The sequence below is a fragment of the Pempheris klunzingeri genome, chromosome 23 (genome assembly GCF_042242105.1).
Source record: "Pempheris klunzingeri isolate RE-2024b chromosome 23, fPemKlu1.hap1, whole genome shotgun sequence".
NCBI lineage: Eukaryota > Metazoa > Chordata > Actinopteri > Acropomatiformes > Pempheridae > Pempheris > Pempheris klunzingeri.
The window spans coordinates 8,963,194-8,977,850 of NC_092034.1; the positions used below are offsets into that span (position 1 = coordinate 8,963,194).

General features: G+C 41.1%; 1 protein-coding gene across 1 annotated transcript in view; it reads left to right on the forward strand.

Annotated features, from left to right (window-relative positions):
- LOC139222900 (glucosidase 2 subunit beta-like) overlaps positions 1 to 14,657 on the forward strand; it is a 112,163-nt gene that overhangs the window by 14,118 nt on the left and 83,388 nt on the right. Inside the window, exons 7-8 of the mRNA XM_070854804.1 lie at positions 2,699 to 2,765; positions 7,108 to 7,186. Coding sequence (XP_070710905.1) covers positions 2,699 to 2,765; positions 7,108 to 7,186 — 146 coding nt within the window. The remainder of the gene's footprint in view (positions 1 to 2,698; positions 2,766 to 7,107; positions 7,187 to 14,657) is intronic.

The following is a 14,657-nucleotide window of genomic DNA, read 5'->3' on the forward strand; positions in this document are numbered from 1 at the left end:
ATACGTCAGGTTTTTAAGGGAAAGAAATATCACACTGATGATGTAGAGGTCTCAAAAACTCATGTATCAAATATGCTACACTTGGTGTTACAGGGTTAAGAAACATGTTCTATGCAGTGAACACACAGAACATTTGTCTTCCAGACTGTCTCTGAGGACTTCAGTAGAGGTTCCCCTAAGGGACCCGACATGCAACAGATCCAGTGAGAAACGTTTCATGTTACTGCTGCCGTGACTCCTATTTCTTCCTTCAATGATAAAAATATATATTCCACTAAACCATTTTTTTTGTGTGTTTCTCAGAAATAGAAAGACTTCACTTTCCTTCAAAACATTCTGAACATGAACTTGCAGTGCGTGGAAACTTCAGATAGGCAAGTCAGTCTCTGTGAATATAATGTAGCCAAAAATTGTGGTATCTTAAAGTTTTGATCAGAAAGATAGTGGAGACAAAAATCAGCAAAGTCCTCAGCTTGATTTAAAGTGGGGATATTGTGGTCTAAGCTTTAACCCCAAGACCACCAGGGCGCCCTGTAGGCAGACTTTAACGTCACCTGCTTCACATGCGTGAGTTCATCATCTGTGTTTTCTATATATAAGGAAAACAAGCTAAACAGAAAGATGAAATGAGCAAAGCCAAGTGTTAAATGTGAAAATGATAACATGAATTGTACACATTAAGTTAGCTAGTTAGTAACTTTGTTGGAAATCTCCTGGAAAACCACCTACAGTATTAACATGTGGGAATCTTGACAGGAGCGCTGTACTGTAAGAAAAGTTATCACAACCCTGAGGAATTTAAGAACAAATCTACATCAGTATGCCATTGATTTTGTGCACTGCAATGTTGTTATTGTGCTGCAGTGTAATCTGAATGTGATCCGAGTCATTCTGATGCTGTGAGCCTGCAGCCTCCGATGCACCTTTTTAGGTTAAAATGCTTATTTGCAGATTCTATCTTTGTATTTCCAGGGTCTCTGTAAAGTAGAAGTTCAGCACAGCACCTGCAACCTTTTAATGCATTTCCATCTCAAAGCATTCCTGTAGAAATAATAAACACATAGGGATGATTTTCTGCCTGTTAATGTTGCTTAATAGTGTATAAAAGAAAGCACAATGTGTGTTTTGTAAGCTTTGGAGAGCAGATCCTACAATAACAAAGGAAGCTGTGTGTGGATAACATGGTCTGTAACCCAGGCGTAGATCTGCAGTCTCCTGCTGATATGTTCCATTTTCTCTGTTCTCTTTGTGCCTCTCTTATTTTACGAGTGTGCTGCGCTATCGCCAGGGCAACATGGGTGGATGAGCGATAGTGTCCATTAGTAAACATAGCCCCCTATACGTGCCATCGGCCTAAAGAGCCAGTGTCTTGAACCTCCCCTCTCTCTCTTCGCCCTCCTACTCTCTCCTCACTTATTTTCCACATTCTTATCCACTCTTCCTCTTACCTTTTTACCACATCGCTCCCCCACCCCCACCCTCCGCCCCCAATCCATCTTTTTCCTTCTCTGCCTTCCTCTCTCTCCCCCCTTCTCCATCTATCCTCCTTATGGTTGTTTTTCATAGCTACAGCTCTGCAGTGGAGGGAGGGAGGAGACCATTTCTCTTCCTCCTTTTGTGCACTCATTTTTGCGAGACGGAGTGACTAGAGGATGGGTTGAGAATGTCAAGCATTAGGTTGGGAATAGAGTGCTGTTCAAACAAAAGACAAGGCCACTAACATGACAGATGCTGTGTGTAGCGCGGAAGAATATTAGCAAATCTTGTTTTTCCTCTTTATTGAGTAGAGGCAACAACGGGGGTGAAGATTGTGGCTCCTATAGACATTTGCTGCTTCCATTCATGTCATGGGTGACAAGTACAATCTTGCATCTTCAACTTAAATCCAAAAAAACAGCATGGCTTTATAAATATGGATTTAAGGTTCATTTTGCCAAGGCTACATTTATGAACTGGGGTCTTGGTTTTTGTGTGTTCGACACCCCTACAGCACTCGGCACAGGCGCTCTACTGTACACTGGGAAAAAAATGCTAATTTCACAATTAGCTTTTCTGTAATTAGTACGGAAAGGTAATTGCGGCGGATGTGCAATTAGTATTATGTAAAGTGCTTTTCGCCAGACTTAGGGGCCAATCAGTTTGCCCCTTTACATTCTCCTTTTTGCTGATGATGTGGGAGATGCTTAGTGCTGAACATAAGAGAACTTCCTCTGCCTCCCACTCCAATGAATGCAATTCACAAAATGAATCAGTTGGGGTAACATGCTCACTGGAAAGGGGGTTGAGGAAGTTTTTGCGTCTCCTTTTCATCTCCCTGCGAATATGAATGGAGAAGAGGGAAATCACTGTCATACCAGCCGTTACAGCACAAAGCCTCCTGATTGCATTCTGGACTCTGACATGCTTTTTTTTTTTTCCTACAGGGAAACCAAATGTTCTTTGCACAGCGTGACTGACTCATTGCCTGATTACCCACACCCCCCCTTCCCGCTCCCCATGTTTTCAAATCCAACTCCAGCTCTGTCCTTTTCTCTCTCCTTGCCTCTCGGTTTCCATTCAAATGGATTACTCTTTATAGTAGTAATTGGTGATTAAAGAGCAAATCCAACATAGCATCATAATAAAAAATATTACCTATTTGTTATCCTGAATCGTCAGGTCATTTTGTATTAACCCCAGATATGATTTTTCCTTTTAGGTCTAAGGCGTCACAACAGCACAGTAGGCAGCACTTTCAAGTTACTGGACAGCAATAAAGATGGCAGGTAACTAATATGCTGATTAATTAATTGTGTTTTGCTCTATGCTAACCCATAATGACTAGTATTAAACTGTTTCTAATAGAGATTTATTAATAGTTGTGAAACAGTGTTGGCAAAGATTTTTAGATGTTAGGGATCCACTGATTCAGTTTTTCTGAGGGCCACCACTGATATTTTTATACTGAAACAGTTTTTCCCTCGGGATTTTACTCTTGCCAGGGTGAAAAGGCTTCTGTCACAGTATTTAGATTGCTATGAAATCCAATACTAAAGAAATTCTTAAAGCGTATTTGCTCCCAGTTTGGGCTCTTCTCCTCCTACTGTGCAGTTTTAAAAAAAAAAAAAAAAAAAAAATGTGCGAGAGTGGGCTTGAAGGCTGGGGAGTGTGGAAAAAAAGAACAAAGTTGAAGGTTTCGATTCTTTGCTTTATATTTGTACCTTTTCTTCTCACCAAATGATCTACTGCGCTTCAACATTATGCTTCTTCAGAGGAACTGCCTATTTTAACCACTAAACGAGCAAGGTTTGGTGAAGTAAATACAGCTGTGGCACATTTTGTGCTCAGGTGTTGACGATGTGTCTGACGATGCCATTTAAAAATCTTAAATTTAAGAGTGAACTACAAAATACAAGTTAACGACTGTAGAATTAGGGCTATGCAAGGATCGTGCAGTTTCCCAATATAAATGGTAAATGTAGCACTTTGAGGTAGAAAGCATTTTAAATGACCAACTCAAATGTTTAATTTAATAGTCCCCAGCTAATTACAAAAAAAAAGAAAGAAAAACAACCTTTCTTTAAGGTCGGTAATTAGTTTTATAGACAGCACTGTGCGTGAAAACAAAGGTAGCTTTATGTAAAGGACAAAACCTGTAATTTCTGTCAGTGAGGATAAGGGGAGTAGTAGGAAATATTACCATTTCAGATGCAGCTACAAATTCACAAAAGTTATGTTCACTCACCTGCAAGTCTTCCTGCTAATGCAGCAAAGTGAAACAAAAACAACATAACAGATGAGTAAGATAAAGAAGAGCATAACACTGGATTAAAGTAATGACTCATAGTCTTAGATTGCTCATGCTCAAGCTAAATGGGTGTTTCTCGGGCACCTAATTCACATCAATATGTATATGTACCACACTCATTAGTTCCACCTTAATGTCTGATGCGGTGAAGTCTCATCAGTCTGAGCTGAGTGCACACATCTCTTCCCCCCAAAACTCCTACACCTATTTGTTCTTCAGCAAACTTCAAAAAAGTAATTCACTGCCTTATTTGCATTGTTTAATCTTCAAGTCCCAATAGACCCACTTGTCGCCCCCCTACCCAATCTCTCAGCTTCCCCTCAGCCACCCAAGCTGACTAACTTGCTGTCGCGAGCAGTGTTTAACCTCTGCCAGCTTTAAACAGAATGGCATCCATTTTGCTTTCAAGCAAGATATTTAGATTTGCTGGTGGCTTGCAGAAAAACAGAGTGCTTGATATCCAACAAGCCTATCCCCTTCATGCTTTTTCTCCACCGCTCTCCCCGCCCTCACGTACCTCACCTTCCCACACCACGCCTGGAAAAAAAAAATCAATACTGCTTAAGCTAACTGGGCATATTCTCCCGGATAGGAAGTGGGGCTGGGCATAGTAAACTGAAAGTGCTATAAAACATATGGCTGCATCGAGGATGAAGTGCTTGTGCAGCGATTTTCCAGGGAGCGCTGTGTGCCCACTTATGCATTCCTGCGCCTGGATGTGTACCATTATTCAGCCCTTCTGCCCCCCCCCAATCCCTTCCCCTTGCCTCCCCAGCTCTGCCTCCATCCATCCACTCTATCACCTCCGTCCCAAGCGGTGTCTCTCCACGGCCTGCGCTTAAACAAACACATTACTAAGCTGAAATATCTGCAAGTGCCGCTTATTTCTAAACAGCCATTGTTTCAGTCCGTCAGTCAATGGGATTCGGTGAGCTGGCCATCTTGAGGCAGGACATGTATTGATGCCTATTTGAATAAAGCTGGAGGTGGAGGCTTTGTTTATGATTGCAACATCACCATATTTTTCTGAAAGGCTCTGCAGCTCACATGCCCAAGTGTCAAGCTTGATTTAGAGGCTGTTGTGATAAATGCAAAGTCCAAAGTCACTGGTATACCTGATGCTTGCACATCGCCAAGCAATTTGCTGACTTTGAACAAGATTAGCATGCACATCGCAGACGCTTTATCTTGTACAAAAAAGCTCTTGGCTTTGTCCCTAATGACACTTAGCAAAACACTACCCCGTTCTTAATCCACTCGATTGGAATTGCTAATTATCTTTAATGCAGATTCACAGATAATTGTTCTCATTTATACTGTGAGCTAATCTCAGTTTTGTGTCCATTTAGCCACCAATAATTGCTTCATGACAAAAATGGCAACAGTTCTTTTTTTCATGAAGTTTGAAACCATTCTGAAATACATAAAGGAAGAATCAACCAACATGCTGCTGATTATCATCATAATTGTATTTTCATATAAATATTAACTCTATTAACTCATTGTTGAAATGTTATCGGTCCTGTGGTTTGTGGGCTGGAACGTTCAGGCACTTTGGACACATCTAGAAAATTGAGTTAGTAAATGTTCAGTCTGAAAGTTTCTTCCTATCAGTTTGTGCTACAGGGGAAAAAGAAATCTCCCCCACACATTGGTCATTAAGGTAGCTTGTGGACTTCCTCACCATTATTTCATCCCAAACCTTCCCGAGCACCACACATAAGTGCAACCCACTGTGCCAGCTGGCAGGCAGTTGGCAGCCCAGTGCAGGATTAACTGGTACCAGTATGGTGGCCTATAAATAGAGTCTACCAACTGCTTCAGGAAATGAACCATGATGGAGCCTCCCAAAGGCCCATGAACAGGTTGTGCTTTTCATCCCCTCCTCTCTGTCAGGATTATAAGTGTATGTGTGTGTAAGATTGAGTTCCCTAATGTTTATTACTGTCTCTTTCAGTCAAAGTCATTGTAGGTGTGCAATGCAAAGCGCTCTAATGATGGTCTATATGCGTAAATGCTCTCTGTGATTGGGGCCAAAGCCAGTTTCCTTCACACATGTTTTCAGAACCGTTGCTCTTGCAGCCTCTGTGCCGCCTCACAATGGAGAGAGCCATTGTTTCTCTCCAGCACTTACCCCGAGCATTGATCCTCTGTAGTGGAACAAGCTATTCGCTTTGTATGTTTGCCTGCTCTTCTGCTTTTGATGGACTCCCGGGATTGATCCTGGCTATGCAGTCATTATCTCAGCTCAGTAATGTTAGTTTAGGTGGAGCCTCTGCAAGAAAGACACCAGCGGGGAAGAATGGCTGAAGAAAAGATTTGAGTGTTTTAGGATAAGAGGTGGTGTGTGTGATTTTGAGCACGCTGGGTGTAGCGTTATGTTGTGTGCCACTCAAGAGTGAGATGGGCTAAAAGGACAAAATACTTGAGTCAGTTCAATATTAGCTAAGCTCACATTGACCTAAAGAATGAGTTCACCCAGCAATAACAATGTTCAGCTGGCATGTTTGTTTAAACACCAGGAAAGCTTGTGTGCAGTTCAGTTAGCTAGTGCTGCTGTTTTCTGTCGTGTCCAGGGGAAAACTCCAGTAACAGCTGGGCCATGTCTAACTCCTGTGCACCACAATCCCTGTTTTGTGAAGCCAAAAGATTGCGCTTTAGATTTAAAAGTACATTTATTTTATCATCTCAAAGAGGCTTAAGCCACACTACGGCAAGTGTAAAGGTTTTGCTGGCCCTTAGCTGCTCTGGGATACATACCTACATACCTTGAGAGCAGTTTGTTAGTTTCAGCTGCAGTGGTAATGCCCCCCGAAATGTTCAGGCCTTCATGATGCAATCGGCCCATCTTAGTTATAACTGGACTGGCACTCGGAGAGCGAATACCTTCGCCACGGCAAATAGGCCGGTGAGTCTGATCTGGATCTGCTAAAAACATGTAACTGGTTCGTCTCTGGCCCACGATTCACCTTTCCATCAAGTTTCATGAAAATCAGGCCAGCACTTTTTCCGTAGTTCTGCTGACAGACAAACAGACAAAACAAACAGGACAGAAAACTTAACCTCCTTGGTGGAGGGAAGAAAACAAAATGCTTTTAACTTTAAGTAGTGCTAATATATTAGCGACATTTACACTTGAGTTGTTGAATTTAGGTTTTCATTCACAAAATTGGATCTCATATGCTTTGAGATGGCGTTAATTAGAAATTTTAAGTTGACAAGAACTGGCTATACTTAGCCTAATATTTTAATATTTTGCAAATTTTAGTGTTGGAGGAAAGAAAATGTAACTTTTTTTTTTATTTTTATAAACACAACAGTATAACAGTGGATGAAGTCCAGGCAAAAGTGGCCCTCACACACGATGAGGAGCGGGTCCTCACCGAGGAAGAAGCAGTGGTGAGTTGTCTTTCATTCACACTCTTCATACTATACTGCTGGTAAAATGAGGTCTGGGGCCACCAAGGGTGCAAGGTACTATAGCCTACACTCAGGCAGAGTATTTAGTAGGCTTGAAGCCATGTCCTATCTGACTTTGAGGTGGCTTCCTTGACAACAACAACGACGGCATTGTAATATACAGTATGTCGTATAAATACATTGTTACACTGCATGTCCACTTTACTACTGGACGTGATTATTCTTAAAAGTAGAAGGTTGTTGCTATTTTTTAAAAGTTGTCCTTACTGTCAGTGCATCCCTAAACCAGCTGGAAACTGTCAATCTTAGCAATCATTACCCAAACAGGAATAAATTATGCATTTGTTTGAGACTATTTGCAGACGAATATACCTTTGGTGCACTGGTAAGTATTTACAGTGCTGGTGGATATGAGATAAAGTCAAAAGTTACAAGCTCACAATTGTGCTCAACCACCATAAGTTATGCATCCATCATATCAGATCTGTATCTAATGCAAATGCTTTAAAATATCCAGTATTAGCCATATAGTCAAGTCGTGTAGTTTAGCATTTCTCCGATTCCAAACAACAAGCTACCATGCATCCACATCTACCTCTTATATTTGTATCTTGCTTGGTTTGACTGTCTGTCTGGGTCCACTGTTTCCTCCACTTATACCACAGGGTCCCTTCCACATTCATTTAAATTCTGAACTGTGCGAGCACAGTTTCCCAACAGTGATTTTTCCCTCAAGCAGCAATGTGTGAGAATGCAGTTGTCTGTTTCACTTTAAACTTGTTGAGCCTCCCTCTTACCAGGCAGCACATATCAAAATCTCTGGCTGTAAACAAAATGGCTAGAGCTCAATATCTCCCCTTCTTCTTCCTGTTCCCTTTTCTACTACAAATGGCAATTGGTATGCACAATCATACGCACGCACAGGAAAAAACAAACAAAAAAAACGTCTGCTGGGTTCTCCGACTGCAGGGCAGGAAAAGTTCAGCTTGTGAGTAGGTTGTCATATTGCTGAAAATGTGTTTACAGAGATGTTCAATATTTTTTCCGCAGACAAAGTTAGCTGTATTTATGCTAAGAGTAAAAAAGTCCTCCACTCTGTTAGGGGTGACAATGGGTATCCTGCACCAATTTCACCAATTTCAGCTGCTGTAAATTGTCTAACTAGAGAAATTGCTTGGATGTTGTGGTCTTGGTATGTAATAGAAAACACATAAGCAGCACCAAAGCTGCACCCGACATGAAAGGACTCTCGGATGGGGGGAAAAAAAAATCAGTCCTCGTTTGTTATTTCTGCTGGCTAACGGGGAGGCATTCTTAATGAATTCAACTGCATCTGAGGAGGATGAATCAGTATGAATATGCATGAATATGAAAATGTGTACTTAACTGCAACCACAACAAACGGTGATCAAGCTGGGCAAATTAAACAGGGTGCCATTGATGGTACTTAACAGGCAATTTACATTAGAAGTGACAAGCAGCCCTGTGTTAGCACCTTAATCAAGGTCCAAGGGCAGCAACAGTTGTATCATACGAGAATTCTGTGTACTGGGAGGCATTTAGTATCGCAATTATATTACTTTGCAGTTCATGTATATCCTAAATATATATAAATCCTTTCAGGTTGGGGAATAAATGCCAGTTTGTGAGAGAACACAATACCACTGGATCCTCATGCTGTTTTCTTTTGTATACATGTGGACAGAAAGGAGAAGGAGTTATTTCCTCATCGGTGCTCAGTTGTAATGTCTGCAGACCTTGATTACTTTCCTTCTGTCACACTCTAGGATATGGCCATATATTTCTTTTTTTCACACTTATTCAATTTGTGTCATTTTCACACCTTTTTATTAGTTTCCCTCTTCTTTTTCCCCTCTCTTAAGAAGCTTTGGCCTCCACAGAAAATTCAGTTTCCACTTCAGCGGCCCAGATAATTCAAGAACAGGGAGGATTTTCAGGAGAACAATTTGATGATCAAAGGAGGCACTCCACTCGGGAGGGAAAAGGGATGTTCTGACGTGGCGCTCCTTCAGTATTCTATCATTATGTTATAGCCCTCCATTCCTGTTGAAACCACTGTTAATGTAGATTCAAGTTCACTCACATTTAGAAGGTAATCATAGTTATCCAAGGAGAATGTCTTGTCGTTGTCAAAAAATAGAGCCATTCTTGTCGAGTTGTCTCCTTTTTTCACTACGTTAAGCAGCATAGAGACCTGAACAGATATCATTTCAATACTCAAACCGAAATATTTGCACTAAATCAGCTCTTAGCAAAATCTTGCAAAGAGAGGACTGTCCTCTCTTCTGGCATTAACCATAGGACAATACATTCTCAGGAGCACTGATGTGTGACCAAGCTCGGACTGTAGCTGTGTGCTGGTGAACAGAGCCGGAGGAAATTGCCTTCTCTCAAGAAATAGGCATTTGTGCAGAGGTGAATTTCACTTATCCATCTACCCACCCGCCTCCCTTCAAAGCCCCAGACTCAGTCTACCAGAAACAGAGAGAGACTGAATATAGAATATGTTTTTCTTTTGCTTTTGAACAGAAAAACGAAAGAAATCCCCTGATTTAAGAAAAAAAAAGTCAACCTTTGGTGTTCAAGCACCTCTTGGTGGTGATAAAAAAACTTTTTTAGTGAAAGTGTGTAGATGAAAAACGTTGCTGTATGTGCATACAAGGTTGGGAATTCCCCATAACAGCTTGCAAGTAGGTATGAAAATCCTACTTGTTTCATAGTGTAATAATATTTGCTATACCCCAGGGGTTCCTATATACAGTAGAAGAGCTGTCCTTAGTTGGTAACAAGCCAGAAATGAAAACAGTGTAGTTGGGAGGTAGTGGTGCATGGACAAAGGGGAAAGATCTTATTATAATGAAGTCTTTGGCATCTATGACTACCTTCCTAAGGAATCCTGTATGGTACAGCACCACTAGACTGAATGTACAATTTTTCAGTACTTTACATAAAAGGAAATGGCATTGAAGTTGTTTTCTATTCTCATTCAAACTTTAGACTTTGGGCTTATTATAACGATGTCAGAGAGATAACAATGTGACTTTAATGTCGATTTATTAGCTGGTAAGGGGCTGTTAATCATATCACACGATCATCAGAAGATGGGGATGGGAACTATGAAACTCAGTGTTATGGAAAACTTCAAACAAACAGAATTGCCTCTAAAACCGTCATCATGAATTCAGATGAAATACACTATCAATTGTTAAAAATGTACAGCAACTATTTTGATAATCATGTAGCGCTTTAAGTGAATTCAAATGACAAGTGTCCTCAGTGGTTTTGGCTCACCCAATGTGAGGATTTGGAGCCTTTCTTGTTTTGTTTTTTTTAATACCGACAGCATCCCACCGAGCCAGAAAGCACCTGCAAAGCAAGCCGGCCTGACGTGACTTCACCTTTCCATCTTGGCAACAGCACTGAGCTCTCTTGATGTTCACAACATCCACTGATACATGAAAAAACAAACACCCGGCGCCTCGCGTTGCCCTCCCACCCCGAGTCACTACCAAGCAAGGTCAGCCACTCAGCCCGGCTCTTCACACCATCTGTTTGGGCTGGTTGACATTTGGCCCTCGCCAGCACTGAAATCTCACTTCAGAGGGGGGTCTGCATATTTGCATTCTGTTTCTGTATTGTATATCAAGAGGGCAGATTTCAGATTTCAAACGCAATAATTAAAATCTTGACTGAATGAAGAGGGAGATGTAGTGGTACATATCGAATCAGTGTGCCGGCTTTTGAAATGTGCTGTTTACAGTATAATGTCTTTAAACTTCCAGTACATTGTAGTGTATAAACGGCCCATTACACCCAGAGTCCAGATATAACCCTGACTGTAATTGCTACACCTTTAATCAACCCAAAAGACTCTAAGGTTAGAATTTAAAACACTGCCATGTGAATAGGAAGGCAGGCATTACACTACATCCTGCTTTATGGTGTCCCACCAGTGTCCAGAAGGGGGCAGCAGGTCTCTAAGTTGAGTGCGAGCTAGTGGAAAAAAATGGAAAGTCACATTCACAGGTCATTTAATCTCTTTGTTTTGTCATGGGCTGGGCCTCTGGTGCTGCTTTCCTGCCTCGCTCTCTCAAAAAAAAGGGAGAGATCCCTCCTCCACAGAAATGAACAATTCTCGTCTGCCTCCAAGAATTTCCTTTTTCATGCATTTGTAGGGAGGTTTCGTAAGCTTGCAGTGATTCTGGGATTTAATGTGTGTGTGGATTGGACTATAAGAGTGGGGCTTTTTTTTTTTTTTACCGTCTGTATTCAACTTTATGAAATGCCTTTTTTTGGAGTGATGAATCCTCTTGCGTCACTGAGAGCAACCTAGAAGTTTGATATCTGCAGACCTAAGCTGTACTTAGGATTCCAGTCTTACTGAACTGACTGTATGGATGTAGGCCATGATGTTACTTCACAGAGTATGCCCAGGCTTGCTGTTCCACGCTGTGTTTGCTTGTGGATTACATAGTAGTTAAGGTAAACCATTGGCAGCTTACAGTGCATGATCTGAATAACTTAGATGGTAGAATTAGGTATGTGCAGGCGAGCAGAGTCATGGTAGTAGACACTGGCAGCCATACACAGGTTTTGCATATCATTTTCTGTATTCCAAAAAGATTATAGTCTAGTGTTGAAAGCCTCCTGGTTATATGAGGCTAGCTGGGCTGATGGGGGGAAAAAAAGGGGTTGTCTGGGCCTTTTCCCCCCTCAGTACCATTCATCATCTCCCATCACACGCGTCATGTTTTTGCTTCCCAGCTGGAGTGCTTTCAAGTTATATAATGCGAAATGACAGGCTGAAACCAGAGGTGGAGTGATATGCAGTTTGTAGAGCTGAGGTAGAGAAAACTGACCTGCTAAAAAAACGCTGTAATGTGTCATGTTCTTTTCAGACAGGAGGACAGTGAGGGGAGGCGGAGGAGGGGTACCAGAAAAGATTTGGGTTGTAACTGTGGAAGACTTTTTAAAAAAAAGTTTTTTATATATTATTATTTATTATTATTACCTGATACTCCTCAATCTCTTGCCTTGGCCTCTTCCACTGCACCTCTAATCTTCCCTGTCCTCGTCTTTTGTTACGTAACTGTCGTGATTGGAAGCGCTCGAGGTTGCGCGGCTGCCACGAGTAATGGAACCAGTGGGAGGTCAAAGGCAAAGAAAGGGAAGGAGCAAAATGAAGAGGCATCGTTTTATGCTGCTTCAACAAGTCCTCACAGAGGTGTCTTTTCTATCTGAATGTCTGTTTTTCTTATTTACAAGTTCTTTTCTTGACTAAAAATGTATGATTTTACGAGCATCCCCCCCCAAAATAGGGAAATAATGGGGGGAAAAAATGTGATGAGTAAAAAACACAGGTGCAGTGTCAGACTTAAGAAAGTTGAATCACACAGCTGTGTTTGTACCACTTTGACTCCATCGCTGAAAATTCTGTCTTACAAGCTGTACTGACAAACCAGCCTTAAAGCAAGCTCAAGGCAATCATTTGTATTCTTATCAGCTTTAACCACTTGACAAACACTATTGATGTTGCACCCGTGTAACTGCAGCTCCCAAGAACAGGGTACACGCTGTGCAATGAGCAGCGTCCACAGAGAATAGACATCGGTTTCCTCTGGGACAATCTATGCTAGTGCCTCCCAGGTGAATGCATTGATCAGTCATCTTATACTGTATAACACGAACAGAGAGGATGTTTTAGCGGTGGGAGCAGTCTCTAAATACCCTCCTAACATTTCAGGAACATTTTAGAGGATTATGATTAGATTATTAAATTATGCTAATGACAGAAAAAAAGATTATCAGCTTATTTTATGTTCATGCATTTCTTTTTACAGTATGTTGGGCGATGCAGTTAAAGTCAGTATCATGATACTAAATGCGTAATCCTTAAGATTTCAGTCCCGGTTTAAACTTGTGGTTACGTGTGCAGCCTGTTGCCATATATGACTGCTGTCTTATTTCGTGGGTGTGTTTCTGATGAACAGCAACACATACATAAATAAATGTTTTAAGTGTGACCGCTTCGCCGATTGAGCGCTTTTAATGCGAAGCAGCTGCAGCAGAAAATGCTGGCTGGGCATTAGTAGTAACTTGATACAGCTTTGATTAGCTGAGATTGAACAGTAAATCACAAGGCTGATATAAAATTAAAAACTTTAATGCTGCATTGCATATTGAGGGGTTTTCAGTGAATCCCTGGTGTGTGAAGACACATTCAATCCAGTGTAGGGATGAAAAATAATATATGAAGTGCATTACATATGCAAATACATTTAATGGCTATTGCTAAAAAATGTTGATCACGATTAGTGTGTGTGTGTGTATATATATATATATATATATATATATATATATATAAATATAAAATGTACACGCTTCCACATAAAAAGAAACAAATAAAACTAATGTTTAATGCTGTGAATTATGTTCCAAAGATCAGCAAAACTCCCTAAAACATGTCAAAGTAATACTTGAGCAACTCATGTTAGTTTTTTGCCCAAAATAATCTTGAAGATTTTGTTCAAAGATGATAAATGATATGATCTCCTGAAAGTCAATGAACAATAATGTCTGATTACCCAGGCCCACAGTATCGCCATATGCTTATTGTCACACATCTGGCAAATAATAGAGCCTGAGGTGCATTTGTTTATAGATGAATTGCAGAGTTGTGCTTTTTATTTTCAAATATCAAGTCACATCCAATATCCTCTGACCCCAGACAGACCACTGGTTTCTGGAAGAACATCTTGTTGAAGAACCTCATATCCTTTGTGGAGAAGCAGTTGATGTGTTTTGTGTTTCCATGGTGACCCCGCAGCACAGCACATAAGACAATAATGAAAGCTCTCAAAGGCCGCAGGGGCACCAGAATAGTGCACGTCCTCAACGTTCCAGCTATTGTGGCACTTGGAGGAGTTACACAACCTGACGTTCACCCTGAGAATGTTTCCTTCCCCCCATCATCTCGGGGCTTTTGAGACCGGCAAAGATTGGGCTTGCTAGCAAAGGGATGACACACGGAATGACAAAACTCCTGTGTCTGTCTGTCAGGCTTGGTCTTTATCCGACTGACATTTGCTGGCTCAGGCTCATCCAGGCTCTGGAGAAGCCAGGGATAAGAGTCAGACACAGATGGCTTTTTCCCTTGCAATTCTGTCTAGCGCAAGATTCAGAAGGGGGAAAAAAATGTTTCCAAATCTTCATCCTGTTTTTACAGACTCTGAAATATAATTGCCTCTACAAAAATATAAGAAAGTAGTCAGTCTTCACATACTGCAACAATGTGTTATTGTTTTCTGTAATATGTTCTTTTTCAGTGCAGTACTCTTTTTGTCTGTGCTGACCCAACCTATTGGTGATTAAGGCTTGATAGGGCTGTTACTTCAGCAGAGACATTTCATGTCCTCTGAGTAAGTCAAAA